This window comes from Acanthaster planci, linkage group LG10 (genome assembly GCF_054643075.1).
Source record: "Acanthaster planci isolate LZ-2023a linkage group LG10, COTS_SCS, whole genome shotgun sequence".
Lineage (NCBI taxonomy): Eukaryota > Metazoa > Echinodermata > Asteroidea > Valvatida > Acanthasteridae > Acanthaster > Acanthaster planci.
The window spans coordinates 3,610,267-3,638,204 of NC_141786.1; the positions used below are offsets into that span (position 1 = coordinate 3,610,267).

General features: G+C 41.7%; 2 protein-coding genes across 2 annotated transcripts; one reads left to right on the forward strand and one right to left on the reverse strand.

Moving 5' to 3' along the window:
* LOC110984319 (uncharacterized) lies at nucleotides 1-14,895 on the forward strand. Its single transcript, XM_022244362.2, has 11 exons — nucleotides 1-419; nucleotides 7,793-7,915; nucleotides 8,500-8,706; nucleotides 8,968-9,062; nucleotides 9,170-9,280; nucleotides 9,738-9,770; nucleotides 10,847-10,958; nucleotides 11,834-11,876; nucleotides 12,598-12,729; nucleotides 13,238-13,263; nucleotides 13,969-14,895. The coding sequence occupies exons 1-11, from the start codon at nucleotides 332-334 to the stop codon at nucleotides 14,028-14,030; spliced, it is 1,032 nt and encodes a 343-aa protein (XP_022100054.2). The 5' UTR covers nucleotides 1-331; the 3' UTR covers nucleotides 14,031-14,895.
* Nucleotides 13,165-27,934, reverse strand: zpr1 (ZPR1 zinc finger). The gene is made up of 11 exons (XM_022244359.2): nucleotides 27,684-27,934; nucleotides 25,742-25,903; nucleotides 23,856-23,946; nucleotides 23,398-23,468; nucleotides 22,289-22,366; nucleotides 21,267-21,389; nucleotides 20,602-20,809; nucleotides 19,012-19,175; nucleotides 17,583-17,786; nucleotides 17,224-17,289; nucleotides 13,165-16,087 (listed from the first exon to the last, which is right to left on the reverse strand). Exons 1-11 carry the CDS (start codon nucleotides 27,795-27,797, stop codon nucleotides 15,959-15,961), a joined length of 1,410 nt encoding a protein of 469 aa, XP_022100051.2. The 5' UTR covers nucleotides 27,798-27,934; the 3' UTR covers nucleotides 13,165-15,958.
* Between the last annotated feature and the right edge of the window lie 4 nt (nucleotides 27,935-27,938).

Sequence of the window (27,938 nt, forward strand, 5' to 3'; positions counted from 1 at the left end):
TCTGAACCCAAACGTTTCAAACAGCACACATTGTCCACGTAGAATACAGAATAGACTCGTCTGGTTTCATTAGACAATCAAATGGATTCTGCAGCAACAGGTGATCACGCCAAATAGTATATATCTGTACAGGCCTAAGCCAGGAGCATTTATTACAGCTATACAGTGTCGAGGTCGAAGCGACAGCCATCACCAGGTCTAGCCTTGGGAAGTTAAGTATAAAAGCAGCCAAACGGTCTCTTCCCGTAGGACTACTGTCATCCACGTTCCCGTAGACCAGTGCTATACTACCCCTCAGCGACGATCCCCTGCACCAAACTACCATAGCAAGATGTTTCAGACAAGTTTCGCAGTAATTCTGCCTTTCATGACGGCAGTGATAGTTATGTTTTTTGGACAGTCTGGTGCAGCCACTTTAGGCAAGTATATTTTCACTTACATTTCTGTTTCCGTTATTTGTTATAGATATTATCTACTTCATTTTTTTAATTACCTCAACCCGACGTAAAGCTCACATTAGTGAGATTTGTTACAGCAGCACGACACTTGCAATTACAAAATAAAACATGCATAAAAGACGTACGTCTCTACAGTTTGTGTAAGTCGGTCATTAAAGTAAATCTGACGCCCTTCGTTACCATGGCCAGAGTTGCGAAATCAAATCCTCAATTATTGGAATGAAAATGGTTGTCAATGAGACAGTGCACATGGAAAATTAGCAAACAATGCCGGTGGATCACAGTTTTCATGAAAAGACCAAAAGAATAGGACCTACGTTTTAGAGAAAATCACATTTGAAGTTGGTCTCTATTCCAAACGCTTACTTCTCAATTTTTAACATTCCTGTGACTTGACCAATGCTACTTCAATGAAAGAGGGGCTCTTAAATGACATAACAAAATGATATTTATAAAAGCAATTCTTGATTTTGTAAAAAAAAAAGCACGTGACGGGTTCAAAATTATTACATTTATCTACGTTTACCTGCAAAGTCAAATTCTCAATTTACGCACACAAAAGTGTGTGTGGCCATGAACTCACGACTGTAACAACAAAACCATGCGTTTAAAACCCTCGGTAGAGGGAGTGGCCTCTCCTGGCGAGTCCATTGGAGGTAATTAACATATTACTATTTTTTAAGTCCAAATTCCACGACTTCTTATCATATCCTACCCCTGAACATGCTGAAAAGCCTGGTTTAGTCATTTTACAGCCAGGGCCTCCCCTAGCGAGAATAAATGCAAAAAACCCAGACGGCCTTGAGCCAGCCTCCAGGCAATTCCCATAGGACTGTGTACTAATGGGTCCCTTGTACATAACCTAATGGGCTGTTTACAAAACAGTGCCTGGGGCAGGCAGTGGAAAGTTCTTTATCAGTGACAGCTGTCTGGAACTTGTTAGAGGCCTCTGTCGGCTGTCTTTGAAGTGTTATTTTTGTTGGGGGGTGTGGTGGTGGTATGGCTTGGCTGGCACGTGGCGAGGGACCCCCTTCAAATCCGGTTAGCGTGGGAAAACGGCCCCCCGCGGTACTGTGATGTACTTTTGGTGGGTTTTGGTGGTTTGTAAGATCTGTAGAGGCTATGGGACAACCTCTGAAGCATTAATATACCTTCAGGACGGACTCAGGGCTCGGCAAACCTGAAAAATGCAATGGACTCAGCGGAATAGTCCGTCCCCATAATCGTGTAGGTTTGACCTCTGGATCGCGTCGTAGGGTTTTAATTAAGTTAAAAACTTAATAGTTGCACGTATTATAAAGATTAAGCATGGAACAGCCCATTTCTTAGGACTGGATGCCAGCCCCAAGATGTGAGATGGTCCGAAGATTTCGCTTTTTTCAACTGGTGATACTGTGGCGTCATTTCTTGCCCACGTTTGGAAAATAAGTATATTGACATCTTTAATTTCTTCGGATGAAGCCTGAAATAAAAAAAGGCCACGTCGATAAAGTGGTGCTAGCATTAAGCAAACACCTAAAACAAATATGCCAAACTGCAGAGGCCGAGTTGATTAAACAACACTTTTGTGATTCATTGGCAAATGCTCGGAAATAAAGTGGTCAAGTTTCCTAATTAGGATATACAGGTACTCTTATAAATGTCAATTGACTTTCGGTCAGGTTTTGTATAAACATATTTCAAATGTTGAAAATGATTCGTTGAACACGAGTCTATTTCGTCCGTCTGAACTCAGTGCTGTTTTCTTTTTTCATTATTCTTTTCATCCTTTTTGTTTTAAATATGTTGATATTATTTTCACAAAATATAAATAGAATCCCTAGCCAAAAAAAGAAACAAAACCAATTAAAACACACAGTCTAGCTGCTGTTCCTCCGAGAATAGGATCTGTCAGTTACACATCATTTCGTGTTTTGCGTTGATTTCTAGTCAGCAAGCTCATTCCAAACACGGTAACTTCTGAATCTAGGTATGTCGTTTGTCTTTGCCAAAGAAATGATAGCCAAAGCGCAGGAAAAATGTAAGCACCAATAATATTGGAACGTCTTTCGAGTGATCAGACCTATGACGTCCCTCGTGCACGTAATGCGCAAATGTGATTTGCTTCATTCTCGTACGTATGAAGTGCAAATGGAATGTGTGATCGTGACACCTGAGACGCGTTTTTCATTGATAACAGGATCTCTCAGTGATGCTTTCCTTCGGTTTAAACCGCTCAAATGACGCACCTTCGATAACAGCCTGAGCAATAGTCTATTTAAGTTACATGTGAAACTCATATATACCTGACTCAATTTACATCCACAGGGTGTCTTAAAAAAAGAAGACACCTACGTAACTCTGTTTCTGGAATTTGACTAAATGTTTTGTTAATGGAAACCATAAACTGTTTTATTATGATGTCCTCTTTCGTGTCACACCAAGAGATCTAAATTTCCGCTGCAAATGATTGAGTACGAAGTGGTTTAATGGACCAGATCAGAAATGGGTTTGCACCAAATGGCTGTGCACCCCAATCCGACTACCTACCGCTACTTACAAGAGGGGCTTGCACACCAAATGTGCCATGCTATAATCAGGTTGAAAAGATCGTAGCATGGACTATGTTCGGCACACTTTTAAGCTTGGAATGACAAGCGCCTTGCCACACAACTGAAAGCAACGGCTGCTGCGCGTAAGCTAAATTGGTCTTGCTTACAAGTGTGCCGAAACAAGTCCATGCTACGATCCTATGATACCAACTGGGCCAAATTTACAGAGCTGCTTCAGCACAAAATTTGCTTAAGCGCAAGAAAACCTTACTTGATAAATCAGGTAACCAGCCAAAACACCAAGTCATGTATACTGCTTTGGGATGATAGTTAGCTGTCTTTTGGTTAGCACGACAATCAGATAGAGTTTGAGCTGGTAACTTTTTTTAAGCAATGTTTTTGCTTGCTTAAGCAATTCTTTTAAGCTCTATGAAATCGGCCACTGCTGCTTGTAGCATGGCGTATTTGGTGTGCAAGCCCCACTTATAAGTAGCAGTGAGTAGTCGCATGGGGTGGGCTGTTTGGGTGTTGAATTCATACTGTTCAGACAATTGTTTTCGCCAGAATTACCTGATGTTTGTTTGAATCTTCAAAACGCATAATACCATTTAGAAGAGATGAGATGTGAACAAGGGCAGAATTCTGCATCGAAAGAAATGAGAGGCACGTTGAGGGACACTGGGGTTAGGCGGAAGCAGGAATCAGCCCCTAGCCGTGGTTGTCTTTGAATTCACGATTTTGGTTGTGTAATCACGGACCATTGGTGTAATTCATGCTTCACGCTGTGCAAACCCATGATGCATCTGGTGCAAAGCCATAAAGTTCTGACACGATCCTTTAAGCTATTTCGTGCTCAGTCATGTGTGACGGAAATGTATATTTCTTGGTGGCATGAGAAAGATTTACAAATATCAAAGATTAGTCACATTCAAGAACAGATGATTCAATCCACGTTTCCGTGTATTTTTTAAACATATCACCAGCCCTTCGGCCTCATGGTAGGCCTATACGAAACACAGACGCACTAGGCCTAACTTATTGTGTGTTCTTCTAGCGCAAGCATAATAACTAATTCATTTTCAAGCAAACTTGACGCGCACTAAACATTTTATCCAGTAAGTGCATACTGCATACAGACTTAGGTCAACAGGGAACAATATTTAACCGGAAGTTAGCGGGCAACCTCATTGTTAGGCCGATGGGAGCCTGCAATCAGTGGCGCGTCAAGGTGTGTGACGAAGTTACGAACTGGATAAGGGCAAATGCGCCACTTTTGAATCTACTGTAAATTTCGCAGTTGTGCGTTTTGCTTTTCGCTTAAAAAGAGCGCTTTGCATTGAGTTAGGGCGTCAGTTCGTGACAACCGCGTTTTCAACAATTTCGGTTTCATGACTGACACACAAGCTCGTAAAGACAACACAACGTGAAGAAAAAATGCTTTGAAAAGTCTGACGAGAATTTAATGCATCCATATACCCGTCACGTTGCACAAAGATTCAATGGAAAGTCGTTAAAATGAAGTTAAGAATTAATTAATTAATTATTAATTAATGAAATTGGTGAAATTAAGACCACTATCCGTTCACGAGACACGGAAATGCACGGAGTGCGCGCTGGAAGCGCTGCACTGCAGTACTGGTTGCAAGTTCATAAAACGAAAATAACTCGGTTTTCTAAATGCACAGAAATGAGATCATCTCACGCACGACTGCTATTTTGTGGTGTTGGTGACGTTATACAATTGCATGTTGCTATAGATCGACCAATCAGAATTGAGAATTCAAGTTTACCTGAAGATAAATTCTGATGTCATCATTAGACGTGGAACTTATTGGAAATGGAAAGAAAACATTTTATATGCTTAAACACCTCATTTTTTCTGGTTGTTGAAGCATACTAATTGTGGAAAGGTTAAACCTACTACAAAAATCAGTATCACTCTATAAACGCTGTGCATTTTGTTTACTTATGCGAGGTGCTTGTCGAATCGATCACTGTTGGGAAAAAAAGAGCATAAAACACAAGGAAAAATTGCAATACAAATGACCTTTTCTACAACCACTGGATAAAATGCGACAAGTACACGACGCAGTTGGGTAATCTGTTTGCCTAACAGGCGATTCACCGCAGTACAAAACTGTAGGACAAAAATGCCTAGTATGTTAACAGCATATGGAAAAGATCACTTAAAGATATGGACCCGAGTGAAATGAGCAAAATACTAAGCAGACTAAAAATATGTTTACAGTAGAAACGAACTGACGAAAGCGTGAACATACCAACTTTAGCAAACAATAATGTGGTGAATTTAAATCCACTTTATATAACATTGAGCGCAAGATAGTTGTTGACCACAAAATAGAACAGTGATTCACAAGCAAATGTATGGTAAACACATGACATGGGTGTGTGTGTGCAGAAACTAGCGACTGAAGACAAAAGAAAGGCTTTGAATTTTCGAGACGATTTGAAGTTTGCATGCAGATGTGCCTAAGAGCCTTTACTGACCTTCAGTGCAATAAAAGTAAATAATTGTTGTCAGTTATCATTTGGACAAGCAGCAGGTATATTTTGTTGTCACCAATTGCATCTAAGGCCAGCGGAAATTGAACGGGTTTTTAATTATCAAAATTAATTTTGCTTCGGTTGAAAACTTAAGCGCCCTATATAGTTACACTGTCATATAGTAAAAACGAAATCGTATTTGTCAGAAAGCAGTTACAAAAACAGCAGGTGTGTGTTTCATTACAATTAAATCTATGGAAATAGAGCGCCTTTTTATTTGTTTAGCTTGCAAGTTGTGTTTTACAGGACAATGTCCCATTCTTATCTGTTTGGGGCAAGTACTCTTACAACAAATTCTTGTTATTGCTGCCCTCGGTGTCCTTGTTGGCGACTCGCCGCTGTGCGTAATTCCCTTACTAATTGCAATCCCATCACCGGACACTTGACACAAATGACCATTCTGCCACACCGGCCAGGAAAGCCACTGAATCGTGTAATCGAGGTCAATCCGTAATTGATCTAATAAAAAAGAATGCACCAGCAGTGGTGCTGAAAATATATGTTCATTGTTTTGCAGACATGCACTTTCATCAATAAATTAAAAAAAATGATAATGCGTCAAAAGACACTCAATTCTTCCTTTTAAGTCTTTAGAAATAATCTCATTTCGTTTTGCAACATTTGTCTTACCGTGCGGCAGATTTAACCCGTCATCATCCTGATAATCTTGATTTCAGAACTTATAGATAAGTCAGACTGACAGGTTGATTGATGGAGCACTGCGAGAACCATACACTCTTTCCATCATTTTATCCGGTAATCCATTTAAAGCAATTTTTTTTGCCAAGCAAACAAAACTATCTTATGCTGCACGATATGCTGTCAAAATAGGATTGATGGCTTGACACGCAACGCTTGTAATTGCTCTGTACTCAACTAAACGGTAGGCTCTCACTGCATTTTGAATTTACCTAAATTCGTGACCGCGTTCCTCAAGGCAAAAATGAATTTTAAACAAATAAAATAAAATAAAATAAAGTAAAAGAGATTGTCTTCGGGTACACTGATTACCAGAATTGATACGGAGACGCTTTTTTTTCTCCTCGAAGGTTGGATTGTACTAACAATTGTAGACACAGGTTGTCAAGTCACGGGGCTAGATCAACTTTATTATGCTGATAAGCTGACAGCAAATAACTTCGTATCCATAGTATGCTATCATTGTTCAACATCGACCTCGTCAGGATCTGGCGCCCTAAGTAAAAGATCGAGTTGCCCGCAAAAAATGTTGAGGTAGAGCAGCAATAGAGGGCGCTGTTGCAGCTTTTGCAGAAAAAAGAAGAAAAAACAGAACAAACAGAATGTCTTTTTCGCAAAATGCGACCCCCCCAAAAAGTGGGATTAAATATGCCTTTCCATATGCGCGTCAACACTTGTGCCAAGCGTTGCGTATCCGTCAAAATTGCTCCCAAGGCGATATTGACGGCTGAACGCAACGTACATGTATGTTATCTTAATGAAGTTGGTTTTGTGTTCTCGAAAGTGAAACAGATGAACGTATCGTGTACGCAGCACATCCAAAACACGTACATATAGCATGGCGCCAACGCAAGTTTAAGCCCAACACGCGCGCTGACCAGAGACAAAAGACTGTTTTTGGGGTTTTTTTTGTTTTGGTTGTTTTTTTGCCTTATCCAACTAGGCACGCAGTAGTGAGCAGCTCGATTATCTCAGTGCAAACACTGATTACAGACGCCGAGTTGTTGACAGTCCTTGCACGCACTCCTTGAACCATGGGGCAGGAAAACATGGTTGAACGGACTTCGTCCGAAATGATGGGAACGGAAACCGGTGGTCAGAAGACAAACAAGAAAAAAATCTGCACTGGCACTTGTTGCTAAAGATTTACGCATTGGTTCTCATGATGATGCCTTTTACACCATTGATCTCCGTTCTTTGTCGAAACAGATATCCATTTTTATAATGGTGATCAATGTTTTACACGCATCATTGTGCGCATGACGTGTTCACGTCAGCATTCTATACTACATCAGTACGACGTGGAATGAGAAAACAATTCATGCAAAAAAGATTAGGTCATACGGAGCAAGTCATCGGTAGGATCCAAACAGCCCCTAGGCCCTGTACATTTTCGCATGTGGGTCCATTATTTTCTGGAATGCAACCTATTACACTACACTTGCAAACCTGATTCAATCGTCACAACACTTTAATACCTAGAGGCAGTTGGCCCTGGGAAATTCAGTTTTTCTTTCTTGCAATCTTTATCCACTGCAGGCCACTACGGCGCTGATCCGACCAAGGTCTCGGTGAGTGGCGTGTCTTCCGGGGCTGCCATGGCCGTGCAGCTTCATGTCGCTTTCTCTTCCTCCATCATGGGGGTCGGTGCAGTGGCCGGAGGTGAGCTCAACTCGACAGCAAGACCATAAAAAAAGAGAACAACTAGAGGATTACTTAAAACCGCAACTACGACTGAGGCATGGATGGGGGGGGGGGCAACCACCCGTGGTCTGATAAAAACTAGAAAAAAAGTTAAATAGCATTTTCAATACTAATAATGGAAACTTCTTGCAAGGGTTATTTTTTTGTACATCAGTAACTTTATGAAATGTATTAGCCATGTGACTGCCTGTCCGTAAAACAGGACATTAAAAAGTCTGACCGGCCTGACCCCCACCCTGATATATTGCTTGATTCACCTTTGCAACAGCAGCAACATCGCACAGAATCCCTGATCAAAGTAAAGTCATCGATGTTTCTGAACATGGACTATGGAAGAGGGCAACTGGGATCAAATGCCGGGAGTGACAGTCGGAGCGAGGCACCAAACGCTGGCAAAACTGCCGCTTGAATGTAGATTGTGTAGATTGTGTTCTCCGAAGAGGGTGGACCTCCGTTGCTATATTATATGACGGTGGGGGTCACGTGTGCCTTTTTCCTTTTTTCCCCGAAAATGTCTCTGCTTATTATGATTTTTTTTTCAGTGCCGTACTACTGCGCTCAAGGGAGCGCACTGAGAGCCACCTTGTATGAATGTTCGGCGGCTGGGGATCCATCTGATGTCGACATACAATTTCTGAAGTCCAAGACAGAGACATGGGCCAGTAGCGGCAAAGTGGACAGCACAAGCAACTTAGCATCAAGCAGGGTCTACTTGTTCAGTGGAACCAACGATTTTGTGGTAAAACAAGGTGAAGGAGTAAAATGCCACTCCGTCTAGAAATGAAGAAAAAATATTAAAGGGGGAGTCGTCTTTTGCAATGAGACAACAAGCGAAAATTGAAATACCTTTCATTTACAAAATGTGAAACAAAACGACCTCATTCTTCCAAAGAAGCCATAATAAGGGTGCGTAAAGACATATTTCGGCCCTCCCCATGAAGAACACTCACATAAATGGTTTTAAAACCGCCCCTGTGACCATGAGCTGTTTTCCTTGAACCACTTTTCAGGTCTTGTACACAAACTAGAAGATTACTATAGCGAGTTCATCTCGAACACAGACAACATCAAAACGGTGTACAACCAACCAGCTGGTCACGCATTCGTAAGTACCCGTCGCCTTCAACTTGTGTGCACTGTATTGTAGAATGATATAAAATCCCAGCATATTGTAATGAAAATTTATTTCCTTCCTCCATGTTTTTATTCCAGATCACTGACGACTACGGAGCCCTTTGTGGGTTCACCGTAGCTCCCTTCATCAACGATTGTAACTATAAAATGGCCTACCACATCTTGAAGCACATATATGGCAACCTTGAGGTATTTTATGCCCTAATAATTCCATAAACAGACGTTGGATTCAACCTACAGGTGTAACACGCCAATATAATTGCTCCAGCAGAAACTGAAAGGAATTTTATGCTCGAAGAATTACCTAATAAACCAAAATGTAAACCATGGAAATTACATGAGTTATGTGACTTAACAAAGTACTTGAATATAATTGTGTAATGTAATTTTTTATGTTAAAAATCTGTCAATAACAGTTCAACGAGTGAACATGATGTATATCAGGTAGAAAACAGCACTTTATCCATGACAACAAGCATGTAGGTTTGAGTCGGCATCAAAACCAAAGGGCGCTTAACTGTTAACGTTTCTTAGCGGCCACTTCCGTTCGACGTATCGCACCATTTTAGTCAACATTCTCGCATAATGTTCTGCGTTGTCAGTGAATAGTAATCAAAAGCATTTTTCTTGTTTGTTTGCTACCAAGGAACCAACGAGCAGCACTACAGCAAGCGGACAGGTGCAGTAAACCTTTACTTCTTTTTTGAGGCTGCAGGTTGTGAGATTATTGAAGCGCAGTCCGGTTACTGCTACAAAACACTGTCGATACATATTTACTCCCAATAATTAAGCGACGTCACTGAAAGGCCGGTAAAGCCCAAAATGGACAAATATAGGCCTATGACTACTCCAGACGATCATTTTTTCTTCAGTAACCCAATTAAGCAGCGCAAACGTAAACATTACGTATCCAGGTTTTGGTGTGTGTTTGTGTGTGTCTGTGGGGGGGATTCAAAAGCGAATGCAGCTTTATCGGGGCTCATTCAACATAATGTTGTGCAGAGAAAATATCAAAAGCCTTACTTCCGACATCCCTGTTTTCATTTGCTGGTGTCATTTTCTCAGGAACGTGGTGCTATTATTTGAAAAAAATATATCTACCAAATACTCTCTTTCCTGTCCACCCATTCTTTGTAAACAAATCCACTGAAATTTCTGCGTGTGGGGGGAGGGGGCGGATCCTGCTGGATCGGCCCCTATGTAATTCGCATTCACTAGGTACAAGTCCATTGTTGTGGTTCAGTCTGTTGATCTGCGTTGACTTGATCGTTGGACGAGATAAAATCCTGTGATTGAATTGGGGACTAACCCTAAATATGACGGAAACTAATGTGGGCATATACAGCAGCATGAAGGACCTATAAAAACAAATGATCAAAACTGCAACCCAACGTAACCAAGCAAACCCAAAGAATCAACGACAAAGACACGTATCTGTAGACTAGAAGCCCTGTTACGGGGCAAAGTAAAAGCTTAATGTCCTGTTTATTAGCCTATTATAATGGATATTAGCAAACAAAAAAAGCGTACAAGGTTTGGAAATTACGCAACATAAACAAAATTGAACATTAGTACTGGCAAAGTTGTCAATCTTTCATTGCTACTGTTAAATGGTGAGTCCTGAATTAAATAATCATCTGTTAGTCCATGGGGGTTCATGCTCGATTGATCTTCATCTGTCTCATCAAATGAAATGCAGAAAGATCAATAACTAATCAATCATTTCATGGATCTATTGATTTTTTTACGTTACAGTTACTGGATTTCTCCCAGACAGCGTTTTTTCCGTTTTACTATTCCATTTACCGTCCCATGATGTACACTGGGTACATCTACGTACCAACCGGATGCCAGTCGTCTACGTCAAGTAAGTGGGGGAAGAGTTTATCAGTTTGGACTCGTTTATGTAATTGATTTGGCCGATCTATTGACGGCAGAGGGGACTGGTAAACTCCCTAGACCATTGTCTGACATGGACGAAATAATGCTGACTGACCAAATCACAGTCCTCATTTTCCAATATAATCTGTTTCGATATGATGTCGTATTTCGTATGATACCAAGAAATCGACATTTGCGGCACACATGACTGTGAACAAAGTGGTTTATGGACCGTGTCAGAAATGGATTTGCACCAGATGCATCATGTTTGCACAGCGTGAAGCATTAAGTAGTTTTGAATAGGGGCTGTTCAGCTATGGTTTATATGTCTGTGAGTTTGCTCCATAGACAAAATAAACGCATACATCACCAGATCCTATTAAAACTACAGAAGTATTCCGTAATCTGCGCGGCGCCCGACTGAAATAAAAACTACAGGCGAATTCACCCCTCGGCATATGGTATTTGCGCACAGTTGAATTTCAGTCCCCAAATTCCATGATGCCGTTTTTTATTGTGAAGAAATCCTTTAGGTACTCAATCGGGCCCATGCAGATTCAAATCAATGCGTTTAAAACATTTTAAAATAAGAGAAAGCAGTGCCAAAGAGCGGGAAAAGTGAACGTATTTTGGGAGCACATGTAAACAAGCGCAGGTGATGTGTGTTGCGCATATTGGGCACCGAACGCGCAGTCATCCACTGTTCCGCCCATTGTTTGCCCATATTTTTTCAAAATCGACGTTACACGCGCAAGACTGGCGGTCTTTGGAGTAACGCCAAACAAGAACCACTTATTCAGTTCAATAATTATGTGCGATTACATATCAGATTCTATCAACAGTTACTTTCTTTTGTTACAGACTGCAAACTGCATGTGGCTCTCCACGGATGTTCGCAGACGACGTATGTCAATATTGCAATTTCATACCAAAACGTTTACACATGTAGTTCGTCTGATATGAAACTGTCAGCTGCTTCAGCGCTTCGCTGTTCACCCTTTTTTTCTAGAGGATGTCTGAAACTGGCACTCCACAGACTCCCCGACTCAATTGAGTCGGGGCCATAGCGTTTCTCCTGACCGTTGAAACAAATCTGTTTGACAATCATCCTCTCCATCATATTAAAGAGGATGTTATTATGCCGCGTTTCTGATGTGTTCCTTTGACATAGGCAACATGTGCCAGGGGCGTTTCCCTCTTCCCTTTTCTCCACAGTGGGTACGCCACTGCACTACGGATGAAAAAACTTACGCGCACTGCGTGTACGAGAATAATTGAGGTTTTTTCCCAGTGAACAGCTCTACTAGCACAGAAAATAGATAGCCAACTTACATTTAAATTTGTCGGCCTACTTTTTAAAAAGCGATTTCAGAAAGACTTTGAGGAAATCTGTCCTGTAACGTCATTAGGGCAGTGTGCTGTCTGCTGTGCATGTGGCCAGTTTAACATCGAGCGTAAGTTCATTGGATATACTGTATAGGCCTTATTTTGTCACTTTAACATGCACTCGCTTCGGTTAAAGGCAGCTCCAATCATGTGGTTGTTGGACTATGGTTAAGCGTTTGCTCTACCGTATTGCTTCGCTATTACCAAACTTATACCAAACTGGGTTTGGCCTAAAACAGGGATCTGATTTTGAACCAGTTCTACACGAAGACAGGTTTCAACGAGGTGGGCGAATTAAACAACATCATCATCCTGTACCCGCAAGCAAAGCGCAATTCTTTCTTGGGTAACACCGCTGGTTGCTGGGACTGGTAAGTGCCTTAAGTAATGGCCAAAAATCTACGCCGATCACCCACATGAACTTCCCACCGATCGAGACTGTAGGAGGCGCTGTAAACAAACACCAATATTGGACGTCGGGAAGTACACGCATATCACGGGCACGTGGGCCTTGGCAGTCTGAATCATCTTTCTCCAAGTCTCTAACCCACGGTTATTGTTAATGTTCGAGGGAAAAGCCACAGCAGCGAGCTATCGATCAATCCTTGGAGGCTTTTCAGCTCCAAGTTAAGTCATCATTACGAAGGGGGACTCCATTTTTCTAGCAGGGAGGGGCTTAATTTCTGTGCAGAAAGCAAATGTAAATACTGCGTCTTAACAACGCGTTCAGTTTGCATAAAAATGACTTACATCTTCGACTATAAAGGTCGGGGAAAACAAACAAGATACTAAGAAAACAGCTCAAGTTTGTTTAAAAGTCGAGCTTTTTTAATAAGTTAATTTCACCGACAACTAAAACTTCAACACTTTCTCTTGCAGGTGGGGCTACTCGGGCAATGACTACGGTAAGTACATAATGATTTCGTTTTTTTTTTGTTGAACAATTTCCATGTATGATTGTCGTGTTGTTTATGCGCCAACATTTTGTGGTGATGCATGCTAATGTGTTTGGTACAATTGTATTCCTGGACAAATGAGAATACGAATAAGAATATAAGTAACGATCCTAACTAGTTGACACGTATCCATCACTATCGATACAACACCAATTTTGCATGCCTTTTCATCACGGTTTAATACATGGAGTTGTTCTTGGTAATTCTCTGGACATTGTCTTTGGAGCAAGACATGTTGGGTATACTTGAAATCCTGTCCGCGTGACTCCTAATGATAAAAAAAAAAAAAAAAACAGCACGTGAGCGTACATGCGACACTTCAGTTTTGACCTAAGCCTGTAACCATCTACGAACGTCTAATATTGTGACAATGTCATGCGTTTGCTGCAACAACAACGCATGCGCGTCACTTCATTGGTGTGCTAGGGTATCGGGACCCTCAGATACACGTACCTGTATACTACAACATCTATGATCAGAACGATATTACGAAACTGCAGTATCGTGAAGCTGGAAATCTAAATACGGAATGTCGTAACAGTCGTTACTTTCTTGTGTACGATAACAACACTGTAGCTGCCGGACAGTAAGCGCAAATTGAACAATTGCTATAGCTTTGAAACAATGGTGTCTCGATCTCCTCTTGTTCTCCAGCAACCAAGACTGGTTGGGAGATGAAAGCCATCAAGGGAATGATCGATCGCATTCTGGAGTAGCAGATTCCAGACGAAGACGTGGTATGCGTCTCGAAGGCGTGGTTTAGGCTACCGTCATGCCCAGACTTATGCCTTGGCAAAGATGTGGAATTTGAAGGATATCAGTTTTTAGAAACCGTAGCAATAAGTAAAGGTAGTGCATGCTAATAAATTGAAGTTAACTCAAATGACATGTTTATTCATAGTCACATTAGCAGCAGAAATGATGCATTAATCGGGTATCATCAGTAATTGTATACTAGGGTATATTTTAAGACAACCTCAGAAGTTTGATACCAAAAACGATAAGGGAATAGTAGCACACAGACTCTGATAAATGGACAAAGGAGGGAAACATGGGGAATTTTCCGACAGTCATTCCAAACCGGGGATTAAAGCGCACTAAAATGAACAACTCCAAAATCGGAATGTTCATTACCATATCCAACCAATTTTTGGCAGAAGTAGTTGGTAGGGCAAAAAACAAAATGACGAAACACGTCGAAAAAGACAACTAGCGAAAGGTAGAACAAAGACCAAATAAAAAAAGCAAATGTTTCGAATTTGGATGTGTTCCTTCTCCTACCCCAGTTTTTCCTGACTACTTTTATCTGCATACCAAGCATTTTGAAGTTGAAATCGGAGTATGTGCTTGATGCTGTACATTTAATTTGACTGCAAACAGGTGCGTGAATGAAGTTTTTCTGATGTGTTGCCTATGCTGTTTCCATCAGGGGATACATTGTTAGAATTACCATCGAAGATGTTTAGTATTCAGGCAACCTGTATTTAGAAAAAGTGGTTTTCTGTTGCGTCTGAACTACAAATGTACGTGGTTTACATTTCCTCTCTGGTTTAATGCCGAAATAAAAATTGAGAAATGAAATCTCAGTGAGTCCTGAATGTATTGTCAGTCCAGCCATGTCGAAGAATATGACGCTTGGCCCTCCTAAAGCATCTCTCTGAAATAAAAAACCACAACTTCTTGTCGACTGGATGTTGCTTAAAATGAAAACGACAGTGTCCTAGCAATGTCTACGACGTAGCCTCTGGTCTATTTTGTGAAAGAGACACAGGAGCAACATCCGCCTTTGGATATTGCCCATAATTTTTTGAGGGGTACTCCAAAACAATGGAAAAGTTGTGCCCGGTTCCCAGAATGCAATGCGTTCCTCCATTTACATGTAAGAGGTTTAGGTTTTTATAATTTACTTTAATTACAAATTTTCTTGACATTACACACCTCAAGCATGGGCTCAAATACAGTTTGGTATGATCATGCACTTATTGGGGAAGAATTCCTTCTACATGCCTCAAGACAAGCCTAAGACCTATGATTGAAAAGCCATGACTGAATCAACTGGCTGTGGCTTGCAGTATCACATATGACTATGGAAATGACTGCAGCCGCAAGCTGGCGGCTGCCACAGGTGGACCTGTGTGCCTAGCCACAGCCACACCTTTCTAATGTAGCCGTGGCAGGCAAGTAACGTGATCGTCACTACAAAATGAGCTGGAAGTCGGACATTTTTGAAAATGGAGATATTGGTATTTTTTATTTCAGCACACAAAGAGCTTTACAATGGTAAACAACACTTAGCGTAAAAGTGAAGTGACAATGTAACATTCTTCCGGCGGCTTTCTGTCTTTGTTCCCGATATGGTTTCAACATTTCAGAGCAAGCACAAATAATGCTGTTATCAAAAACTGGAGAAAAAATGACATTTTTTAATATCTGATCCTGCAAAAAATATGGAACTAGATAGATGGGTTAGTCTCTCCAAATATGACGGAACCCAAAAATTGATCTTCCTTACAATTTTTGTCTTTGAAGCGTCGCAGTAAGAAATGGTGCAGTGTGACTTTATGCTCATTTTGTCATGACAGGTCACATATGCATTCATCTTTATTTACACTGTGCAACTGATGACCTCGTGACTTCTGTGATGTCACGAAGCGTCATCTTGCCTGTAGTTCTCTGTTCTCATTTCGAGGAGACCCAAGTCGTCGTCTTGCTCCCGAGTTCGCTCATACTCCTCCACTGTCAGCTCAGGATCCTCGTCTGGAGCGTAGACATTCTGGTAAGAAAATGAAAGCACAGATAAAGGCGAACGGTTCTGGAGAACTTTCAAATTTGAATCGCTCTTTGACAACAAAGTAAAGACTAAATGTTTCAGTAACTTCTCAGGCTAGTTCTGAGTAACTTCACTGATCGGGAACAAGAGAAGGCATGCAGTGGGAACTCGACAGCCCGCAGGTTGACGATTAATTGGCACAGATGTAGTGAGATGAAACATTTCTCCCACTAGCCTGTCTTTTCTTTGCCTTTGGGGAGAGGGGTTGTTTTGAGTCGCGGCAGACAGGAACACCTACTGCTGAAGGCAATGTCATTTATGAAACCTGTGTCAATGTTTGCACATGGCATTAGTGCAATCAATGTGTTTGGAGGGAAACACAGCGTGCCATGTGCAGTGAGTGCTTTTCTCCCTTGAATTTAAAATCTTTTTTGCATTTTATTTTCTCAGTAATGACATTTTCATCATCAAACACACAACAGTCACGAAAGTGTGTAAGAATATAAAATTGTCATGAATTTCCACACTCGCAATTGGCTTTACAAGATCTGCTGCGTCAACTGACAACCCTAAACCTAGCCACTACACGCTTGTGGTTATTTCTCTCTATTCTCTAACTAAACAACATACATTCTGTAGTGTGTATAACAAATGACGGCTGAGTACTTCAGTGAGCTCACTTTCATCAGTGACGCGGCCAATCCGTTTCTTTTGCACAACCCAACCAATTATCAGCGGACCCTTCAGAAGTGATTTAGCTGACAGCATTTGGACCATAGTGACTGTCAGCATGATTCACTGTGACCAACCCAACAAAATGAGTACAGTGTCACAAAAGCCACCTTTGAGGTTAAAGGCCTTTGCAAGAATCAGACAGAGTGGAAAGCAATGGGGACCTTCAACATTTCATAACGAGCAGTTTTATCAGGATGCCAAATTGAGTGATACATCAAAACGAGGAGCAACGTTTGCTCTTCCTTATGCTAACTGTAACTAAGTTATGACAAGAAATGGCCTTAGGATTCATTTTATGGGATCCGGTCACAAGTTATTCTCACTAGGGGAAGCCTTCTTGATGCTTGGAGAATTTACTGTATCATATGCCTGGCAGTCGGATGCAAACTGGTCCCTGGCCTTACCTGTATGTAGCAGTTTCCAGCCGGGTCATCAAGTATGACTGAAACAAGGAGCTTACCAGCTATGATCTAAAACAAAAATCAAAGGGAAAAAAAAAAAGCCATACAAGACTTGAATGCTGCTGTAAGTCAATTATATGCCACCTGCAGACCCATGGATGTGACCTTTCTACACTTCAAATGGAATGCAGATTCATGTGGTAATAGCGCCTACCAATACAAAATAGCGCACTCCTAGTCCAAATAGCGCACTCTCCTAGCCCAAATAGCACCCTCCTAGTGTGTTCTTTGTACATTAAATAGGATACTGGACGTTTGATGGATTTCACCCCACCCCCCAACGCAAGTATGCTTTCACATACCTCGTCAATCTTGTCAATGAACTCCTTGAGTTTGGTGCCGGCGCCTTCCGGCGCACTGTCCTGGCCTTGCACCATGGAGTAGGGCCGCAGGAGTTGGGTCTTGACGTCCGTCAGGAGGCCTTCCAGGGTGGTGAACTTGCCCCCCAGGGTGCCCATCGTCAGCTCAAAGTTCAGGTCGGGGATCAGGAATCTGGATGTGTCCGACTGATTCAACAACAACAACACAATAAAATGTCTCAGCCACAGAAATGCTAACTTTTTATTGACAATCACAGGGTACAGGTGCACAATTACTAGAGACCACTTTGTCATACTGTGAATTATTGGCGTTTTTGAAATTGATTCATTACGTCAGTGTGGAGAACAACTCGTCTTTAAGTTTGCAAAATCCTTACTTGTATCTGACAGGCATCGCCATCTCTTGCCACCTCAGCGTAGCTTATAATATTTTTCACAACATACACTCAGGAATTCATGCCAATTGGAACAGCTGAAAATAAGGACTCGCAGATACGAATCATCACCAATTCCGTCAATGATTTGCTTGTCAACGTAATTAAATTTTATGATTTTAATAGTTATTTTCTGACCTTTTATGTCAACTGATGGGTGTAAGTCCTTGGACTTCTTCTTTGGTGGTGTTTTATAATAAAGCCGAATTGAATTTGAAAGATTATCCAAATTCCTAGCATGACTTGTATGCAATGCCAACAAGCTAATGAGTCTTTGCAGAGTAATTTTTACCACAACCGTTACAAAAGCACTTTCGTGTTTCAATTAATCTCAAGTTTTGCTGTGGATTTTAAAAAGTACTTCGGTACCTTTTGGCGTATTATGCAACAAATGTCAGGTCCTTATTCATGAGCAAAACTATGATGTACATGGCAAAATGCCAATGAGCAACCCTTTCTCAGAAATGTTTATATTGAACACAGTTCAGTTCATAATTTGAACCGGAGAACCTGTACACTAAGCATCGTCTTCCCTGACTGGCATCACACCAACAGCCAGATTTGCTGACTTGAGTCGGACTCGAGACGCTATTTTTGTGACTGGTGACTTGACTTGTAAATACCAGCTTTGACTTGTGACTTAATTGACTTGGACTTGCAAAAAATGACTTGTTACCAACCCAAGTCAAACGCTACTCGACCAGCCCCATACATTTTTATAACTCTTAACTTCATAAGTTGACGCCTGGTTCTTTTAGCTTGTTACAGCTGGACAAAATAATGTGCAGCTTAACTTGTACTTGGACAAAGAGACTTGTGATTTGACTTGGACTTGCAAAATTTGACTTACTGCCACCTCAACAGCACCCTCTGTTTTCCAGGAACAAATTGGCAATTTTCAATGTTTTAAACGGAGCACTGACTAGATTTCCCATTAACATTCCCGTCCCTTCAAGTGACACAAAAATGTTGCTCACCTTTAAGACGTCCCTGTTCAGATCCATGGCAGCGTCGGTCATCCTCAAGGTTATCCTCCTCCCTTTAGCCTCGATACCCGCCCCCGATTTGACCTCCGTGTCTTTGTAGCCACAGGAGTCACAGTTGAGGGCCATCAGGATGACCTCCTTGAAGTAAGGGATGTCTGGGTTAGGCAGCAACGTTAGGGAATGAACAGCATCTCCGTGAGATGGACTTACATGTAGCCTGATACGCAATTATCCATACAGCAACAGAGGAAAGATTTGTATGTACAGTACATTGCAACTGAAAGTTGGCCTAGAAATGGAAACTTCTCTTCACATTTTGTTCTCTTCCCTGGGAATCCATTTTCGTGACGAACTTTTCCCACAAGTGGAAAAAGATTTTCAGATTTTCGCAAAAGAGGGAAAATATTTCCACAGATTTTTCCCACAAGTGGTAAATGAATTGTCATACATTTTCACACAAGTGGAAAAGATTTTTACCCCTTGCGAAGTATAAGCATGAATGTGATAGTGAGTTATTTTCAACAAAATTCCCTACTCTAATTTAAAGGGTTGACTTTCAGAGTATGCAATGTACTTTCAGGAATCCTTGTGCGCAGACCACTAACACACTGTTTATCTGTGTCTTTGTAATTCCAACTGAATAAAAATACATGTCTCAGGCATGGCAAGCAGAGACAGATTAGCTTTCAAGAACTGTTCAGCTGAGGGACTGATGGAATTTTGAGGGATGTACCAGGATCAGTTAACTTGAATGCTGTAATTTCATCGGCTTTGATAGGCTGTAAACATGTCTTGTCTGCAAGGACAACGTGACATTCTTGAAGAAGCAAGCCATTTCCTATTCTACTTGGCACATCATTTCCTGCCACAGGTATGCAGTGCATGAGATGCACAAGATGACACCACCATTTCTTGCAATATCTCAGATCTCACAGGAAAGGTCACAGAAGGTCACATCTTTTATCCCTTTGACTTCTGTGCACAAGCATGGCACAAGAGACTGACTGCTGAACGCTGTGAAGTCGGATGTGAATTTGAAAACTGCATTAGTCTACGTAATGCTTGCAGAAGGGTGTCCATTGGTCAGTAGAATGATGTCATCAATACAGATGTACATCCTGGCTCTATGAACATGCAGAACAGTGCAGACCGGTTAGGCCTACATGTACATGTAAACATTTATCTGGGCTGAGGTGGGATTGCAACTGCATTTGTGCATGTGCCAATCTACCTTTAACTACAGAAAAGCATATGTCCAAGGTCTGACGCAATCTTTGAAACATTATCCATGGAGGGCTGCCTGAGCCTGGCCAGCTGACAAACTACTATGGTTAGCTGACACCTGTCATTCAATCAACGACTGTTAGCAGCTTGCTGTTGGCGATGACGTCACAATTTGCCCACGCAACTTTTATTTACTACTATGGCTAGCACATGGAGTTGCATAATATTGAATGCTCATACACATTAGGCGTCATTTCAGAGCCGTGGACACTGTTGAACAAACGATGAAATGCACACTCTATGAGGATGGATGGCACCGTCAACTTCCTTCAGATGCTAAACAATATCAAAGGATACTGACAAGTTTCATTCTGGACTTGGTGGGAGCATTACAGCTGGAGCAGTTGACAGCAAACTCTAAAACCTCGTCGGCCATGTTGGTGGGCTCGGAGTCACCTGTTTCTCTAGTCTGCTCTTCTTCCTCCTCCTTCCCTGCCTCCTCCTGCCCCTCCCCCTGCCCCTCCCCCTGCTGGGGTTCGTTAGTAGCGTCTGCGTCCTCGTCAACCTACAGGAGTGGAGACCAAGCCCATTAGCCCTTTTCACTCCTTTGCCATGCAGACCGGGAAATACCAGTCCAATGGTCTTGCACATACCGAGGACTTTCCATTTAAAACCAAGATTCTGATGCACACAATTTGGATGACTTGTTTGAGGACTGGATGGCAAAGTTTCAGCGATTATTGATAGGATCAAAGATATTTTAGTGACTTTTGTCACTTTCAGGCAATGAAATCAATGTACAAGCCCAAAACACCGACTATAACGATTATGTTCAGTTGTACATGTAGGAGTGGGTAAAGAAAAATGGCAAGGGTAACCCACAAGATCAAGTCTGAATTTGAATCCCAATCCACACATCAGCCTTGGTGGAATTCGAACATGGGGCTGCAGAGATGGAAGGCAGGAAACACACCACTTTGACCTGACTCCCTGCATGTGAGGGTGAGAGGGTTGGCTCTTACCACGAGTCCCAGGGCTTTGTTCTGCTGTTTGGTCCTGACGTACATGCTGATGGTCATGGAGGGGTCCGTCTCTGGAGCGTTGGGATTCTCCACAAAGCTGTTGCCGGCAGGGTCATCCAGTATCTTGGAGAGAGAAAAGAAAGGAGAAATCAAACCTGCAATGTGACTCTTCTTTTGTTGGGGTTGCCGACTTCAGCTTCAGTAATACAATCAATTAAGGTCCTAGTCAACAAGTCTCTGGGATTTATATAACAGGTTTTGCCCTTACCCAACGTATATATTGGTAAACACTGTATGCTCAGTGCTTGTCTGAGAGCTTGCGAAAAAATCCACAAGCTTACTCGGGTGGGACTCGAACCCACAACCTCCTGCTTACTAGTGAAGACGTCTTATCAATGTATATGTTGGGTAAGGGCAAAACCTGTTATATAAATTAACATCTCCCCAACGCAAAAATACATCTTGAAAAAGTCTCTTGGAATTGCATTTACTACCTCATTTCTTTGCAATCAGACTGAATCACTTCTGATCATGTGCATTTGTAGAGTGCATTCAATAGTGCCGGTGCTCCTAGGAACCACATCATCGTTAACCACTGGTTGATTTGTCTTTGTGGCGTGAAATAATAAACTTATGGAAATCTTTGCATCCTGAAGAAAGTTACCACTCTTCTGTTTAATACAAAGCAGATCATTATCCGAGGTCTTCAGAGAAAGAGAAAAACAAAAGAGGATAACCACCCAAGGACTGTCCAAACATTCCCCCTCCCCCAAATATCTTAACCCAAGCAGCCAAGGCGTATTCATGCTCTGCTCTGCTCTACTTTTCACTCATCCCACGTAGCAGAAAACCAGGTTGAACATAAGGGAAACCTGAGAGCATTTGAAAAACACCGGACTCATTTCCACATCTTGGCCGAAGTTACAGCCCGCACTGTTTCCTGTCTCTGACAGTGCATGCCCCTAGATTGTGACAAAGTGACAATCCCACAGACTACATGCTGGCCAAGCAGGTAACTTTACCAGGTGGAATGGTGGTTCGAGGTTAGCCAGCTTGCTGATGAATTCTTCAATCTGTGCAGCCACTTCCGGATACATTGCCTTGTGAGGGAAAAAAAACATTATGAAATAGAGATTATTGTAACAATCAAAGTTATTTTTGTGCCGGCCACAACAGCACTCATTAAATGTCTTGAATACCAGTACTGTTGCCTGGCCCCAGCGAGATGAGTCCCTGGCTGTGGCCACACAATGGAATGCCACATAAGATTAGCCATTCTTTTGAAGTGTGTAACTGGAACTTCCCTAGTTGAACTGGCTTGTTACTTCCCCTTTAACACCCTCTTGTAGTTTTAGTCCAGTGTGGATTTGGGACTGGATGTTGGCGGTGTAAGGTTCATTTTATTTTCTTAGGTCGAGTTCGGGCGGCCTGTTCTTGACACGGGTTTCTTGTTCTCGCGCTCGAACAGCGGGAACATGACTCAAGAGCACTGTTCTCGGAACGGGATCACACACCACCTCCTCGTCAGAGTTTTACAGGAACACACGGAAAAATTCGTGAGATTTTGATTTTTGAACAGCTGAGAAAAGTAAAGAGATGGCTTCCAAAGCCACAGACAATGGGAAGTTTTGCAAAATTAACATTAATTATTTTCCGTAACACAGAAATGAATGTTCCTGTTTATATAGAAAAGAATTCAGCCCATCCAAACATTAACTCTCAAATAACGTAGCGTGCATGGACGCCGCCAGTTGCATGTCACTAACTACCATCGATAACCGGTTGTTTGTTCCCGGCGTTCGAGCGGCCGACCAACGAATAACAAATTGAGCTGTTTGTGAGCATACGGAAACAAACCGCCCAAACTCAGCCTTAGACACTAGTACCATTGGACAACCCTGCACTGCTGTGGCTCGGTTAATGAAATGTAAGTGCTGGATAATTTAGTTTCCCTCCAACTACATTTTGTTTAATAAACTACTGAAACTGTAAATTACTGGCTTCTGGCTATATTCTTTGCGAGTCAGATTCGGAGGCCGTTACAAATGTAGTACGTCAATGTACATTACCGGGCTAAAAACCCTGCATGCAAAAAAACACATCATTTAGAAATCAAACAGGATGCTCTTACCTTGCGAATTGGCTGTACTTGTTCCAGGCCCTCAACTGCTCTTGTGATTAATCCCTCCACTGTGGTAAATGCTGTTGATTGATAATTCATCATTCAGCATAAGTCCATTGACGTAAAATAATTACAAATGTGGACTTCATTACTTCACAGCATGTTGGTGAATGCAGCGAGCTTTAGGTCCTCAAATTGGCTCATTTTACAAGCATGTCATTTGAAAAAATAATGTTACCAAAGTCAGAAAAAACTATATATTATTTTGTTTTTGACTTTTAAGAGTGCTGTTTGTCTTGCATAGTTGGCTAAAATCATTACTACTGACGCTTCAATTGCCCGGTATTCCAAACAAGTGTCACTGTGTCACTTGTTTTTAACACAAGGGGAAGGAAGGTAGGTGACAGAGGACAAAACAGAAACCAGGGAAGAGGGAGCAGGATGGATGGCGAAAACGTCTAACGTACAGCCTTTTTGAGAGCCACCAGGGATTTCAAACTCCAACTCTGGGATCTTGACAGATGCGGTGTCTGCCTTCACCACTTGCCTGTTGAAGTCCTAAAACCCAAAAGGAGAAGAAAAAATGGACATAATGGAGTAAAAACCACTGAGGCACTGTACGAGAAAGATTACATGTGCCTGGAAATTCATGTACCGTATATTTTTCCCTGGGACCATTTTGAAAGTGGCATGATAGACATCATATTGTCTGTACTGACAACCAGCATCAAGGGCTATAGAATTTACAATAATTTGTCTTAACGTAGAAGACTTAAAGATTGGGAACTTCAGTTTGGGATTTTAATCCGTGCATGGAACTCCTGTCACATGATCTTGTACCTGTCATGCCTGTTAGGTAAAACAAGCCAGAAATACTCAGATTTTATTTCACGGTGATATGTCCAATAGCAACTGAACTTGACAATCTGCCCTATTCAATTCTTGAGAACATACTAGAACAGGTGCATATGTATCAGGCATGCAAATTGGATTGTGAGAAAAAAAAAAGAAATTCCAATCAAGACTTTGAACAGTGTTCTCAATTTTCAGTGATATGAGTGTGAAGCGAAAAACAAGGAAACCAGCTGATCCGAGGAGAATTTGCATGCCTGACATGTACATGTACGCCAAGCACATGTACACCCCCCCCGGTACACTAACTTTCAAAATTTTGGAGTAAAGTTACGTACTTCTGTGTACAAATAAAATCAATTTCTGGCACAGAAAAGTCTTTTTTGAGATTCGACTTGACACACAAACATTGTTGGTAAAGTACCATGGACTTGCAAACCTTTGCCTAGTGGAAATTTTGGACGATTTCAGCAAAGAAAACCTTTAATAGAAGAAAGCCTTTAAGAGACCGGTACTTGAACTGTCTGATCTGTATGTAAGATCACAAAATTTGATACATGCACTCCTCTTGTATAGGGGCACATGGCCTGGTGGTTAGGGTTGGTAGCTTCCAATCATAAAGTAGGGGTTCGAATCCAGCTGGTGGCAGCATGCTGTGATCTTGGGCAAGTCACTTTACCCCTTATGTACATGTACTTGGCTTCACCAAGGAGTAAATGGGTACATGCGAGGGCAGATAAGCTTATTGCAATGTATGTTTAGCCGTTTGCACCTGACGAGGCAGCATCAGGCTAGTGTACTCCCCAGGAAGCTGAGATGGTTTCAGGAATGATCAGATGTTGGGAGCCCAGTGTGCACGGATAATGATAACAATTGCATTGTATCCTATGGTGTCCTCTGATGCTAAATAAATACAATATGTTATTATTATTGAAGTAGTTTAATTTGCAACAATCTGCAAAATATGTAGAAAAATAAACATGGTTTTAACTGGCTATGTTTAACATTTCAGGAAGCGATGTTAGTAACCAATCTTGAAATGTTAACAATTAAAACACATCTATATGCAACGCACTTGTTCTGGCGTCTCTTTGTTATGCTGTCTATATATGGTGACACCTGTGCATCCCCATATGATCCAAGACATTACCTGCTGCACCTACCAAGGTAAATGTAGGTCCTCCCAATTAAAGCAACTACGTGGGCGTACATGAGTTTGTTTCTGCATTCAATTGGGGACTCTGAACAATTGAGGACAATAAGGTCCCCGATTGACAGAGGGTCCCCGATTGACAACTGTGTACAAAACATATGGGTGGTCTTCTAAAAAAGTTAAAGTACAAACAAAAGAGGAACAATAGGGGGTCCCCAGTTGCAGGCAAATACACATTTGGTTGGTGAGTGTGTATTCATTCCTCAGGAATGGAATGGAAACACATTTCCCCGTAGTGGTAGGTACGGGAATGCAGTTTGTTTACGCCCTGCATGAGCGACAGCGCACCTTGCGGGTTTGAATTTCGACGCTGATCCGACAGCCTTTTTCCTGTATCCTGCCGGCAGGCTGGACATCGTTGTTGGTATCACAGCAGTGGGAGCATGAAAAGGACATCACAACAACTTCCCGGAAGAATGGGATCTTGGTCAGAAGTAGCCTTGTCATGCCCTGGAAGAAAAATGATCAGAAAAAGCTGTCAAAAATAGCCTAGTACATGTAACATCTGAGAGGAAAAATGAATAATAGTAATAACAAACCCTACACAACAAATACACGAAAACAAACAACCCAAAAACAAAACAGGTGCCATAAATGACAATTCATATATTGTCACAGTATTGATTAGTATGCGTTTAGTATACTTTGCTCGTGTACACATGCAGTACGCCCACCGCACGTGTGTGGAGCATGCATACATATGTATTGATGTTATTCAAATTTCATCTCATTGGTTCCCTGTTTGTCTGTCACGCAAGCAGAGTCTCAAGGTGACAGGAACCGGTTTTGTATGGTACAACCTACAGTGTACATGTATACAAGAGCGCCTGTCAGATGCCTTGAAATCCGACACACGAAGCGTTGCCTTCGTTGGTAGGCATTATTTTCAGAATGGCGCCGCCCACGGTCAGCATATCAATATCACAGGCCGGGATTTTCATGGCGCCATACTGTGTATCGGAAAATATACCGTTTGGGAAAGCTTTGGGGTGCTTGTATAAAAGTCAAAACTCTGAGGAATATGACGGTGTAAGTAAAATTGTTGAGTCATTCTCACTTCAAATGATATTAGGATTCAAAGTTTGTGACAATCTCGCAGTTTGGATTTCAGGTATTAAAGACATACCTTGAAGTTGGGCTATGATGGGGACAGAAAGAGACAGATTGCTAAAGACAGCCATCCACAGCCCTACTTGTGAGGCTAATTGCAACACAGCTCCTATCTTTTCCAGCTGTTTTCTTGACCCCATCAAAAAGAAAGCTGAGCTATGATTGGTCATTAGAATGGAAGCAAACTGGGCCAATCATAGTGCAGTTAGCATCTCTGGGTGACAGGAAAACACACTTGTACATGTAGGAAAAGATAAGCCTAGCAGAGTTGTGATTGGCCAAGCTAACACAAGGCTGACAGTTACTGAGAGTACATGATGCTGATTTCTGTTGCGTGGATGGGCAAAATGCTCAAGAATTTCACCACTTCAATGAGGATATACATGTAAGGTGAATAATCCTCCCCATCGGTTATCTAATATTTCACTAAGAAGGCATGTAGCTGTGATCAGGCAATGGAAGAGTAAGTTACCACAGTCAAAACAGCCAAAATGTGTTAATGGGATTCAGAGTTTGTAACTGTACACATGCTCAAGAATTTCACCATTCTTTTCAGAACCGCAAATACTCACAAAAGAGATACGTCCATGGTGCCATCGTAAACCTACTTTCTATTATTGTACACATGTAGTTAACTGTCATGTCTGTATTAATATGATGAGGTTTGTATCCATGTGTAAACATGTGAAACACCAGTCACGACTTGGAACTAGGGCCTACATATGTACATGTATGTAGGCCTACTGGCCACGCAAGTGTAACGTTAAAGAAAAACCAAAAGAACTGAGGGGTACATCGTATTGTAGGAGTGCAGCGGATGATGAACCCCTAGCTCTGAGCGAACACTCGTACACCTATATTACTAATACTAACGTCCACTGAATGACAATCACAACGTGTACTATGTAGGCCTACATCATGTAGGGCCCACATCAATCAGGTATTTCATTTCAGTACCAGAAAATGCACAAGGCCTTAAGACTGATACTACATGAGTAATTTTGCACAATGGTATTGCTAGAAAGGCGGAAGGCAAAAGGAACAATGCATTTCTACCACTGTGCAAAATCACGCATGCGGTATATCAGGAATAAGGCTTCGGGCCTAAATTTCGACAAACCTGTTCACCACAATTTACGCAAAGGCTCTCAATTTCTGTGGCTTCTAAATCACCAATTTCCTCCGCTGTCAACTCTCTAAAGAGTGGAACGTTCCCATACGGTTGTTCTGCCATACTCTTTTCTTTAAATTTTCACTTTTTCTGTGAAAAAAATTCGAAGAACGGATTTTATTTTAACTTTTGCGTCAGTAAAAATGTGTTCTTTCATCATGCATCATCCCCCACTTTTCAACACATGGCACAAATAGTGACCTC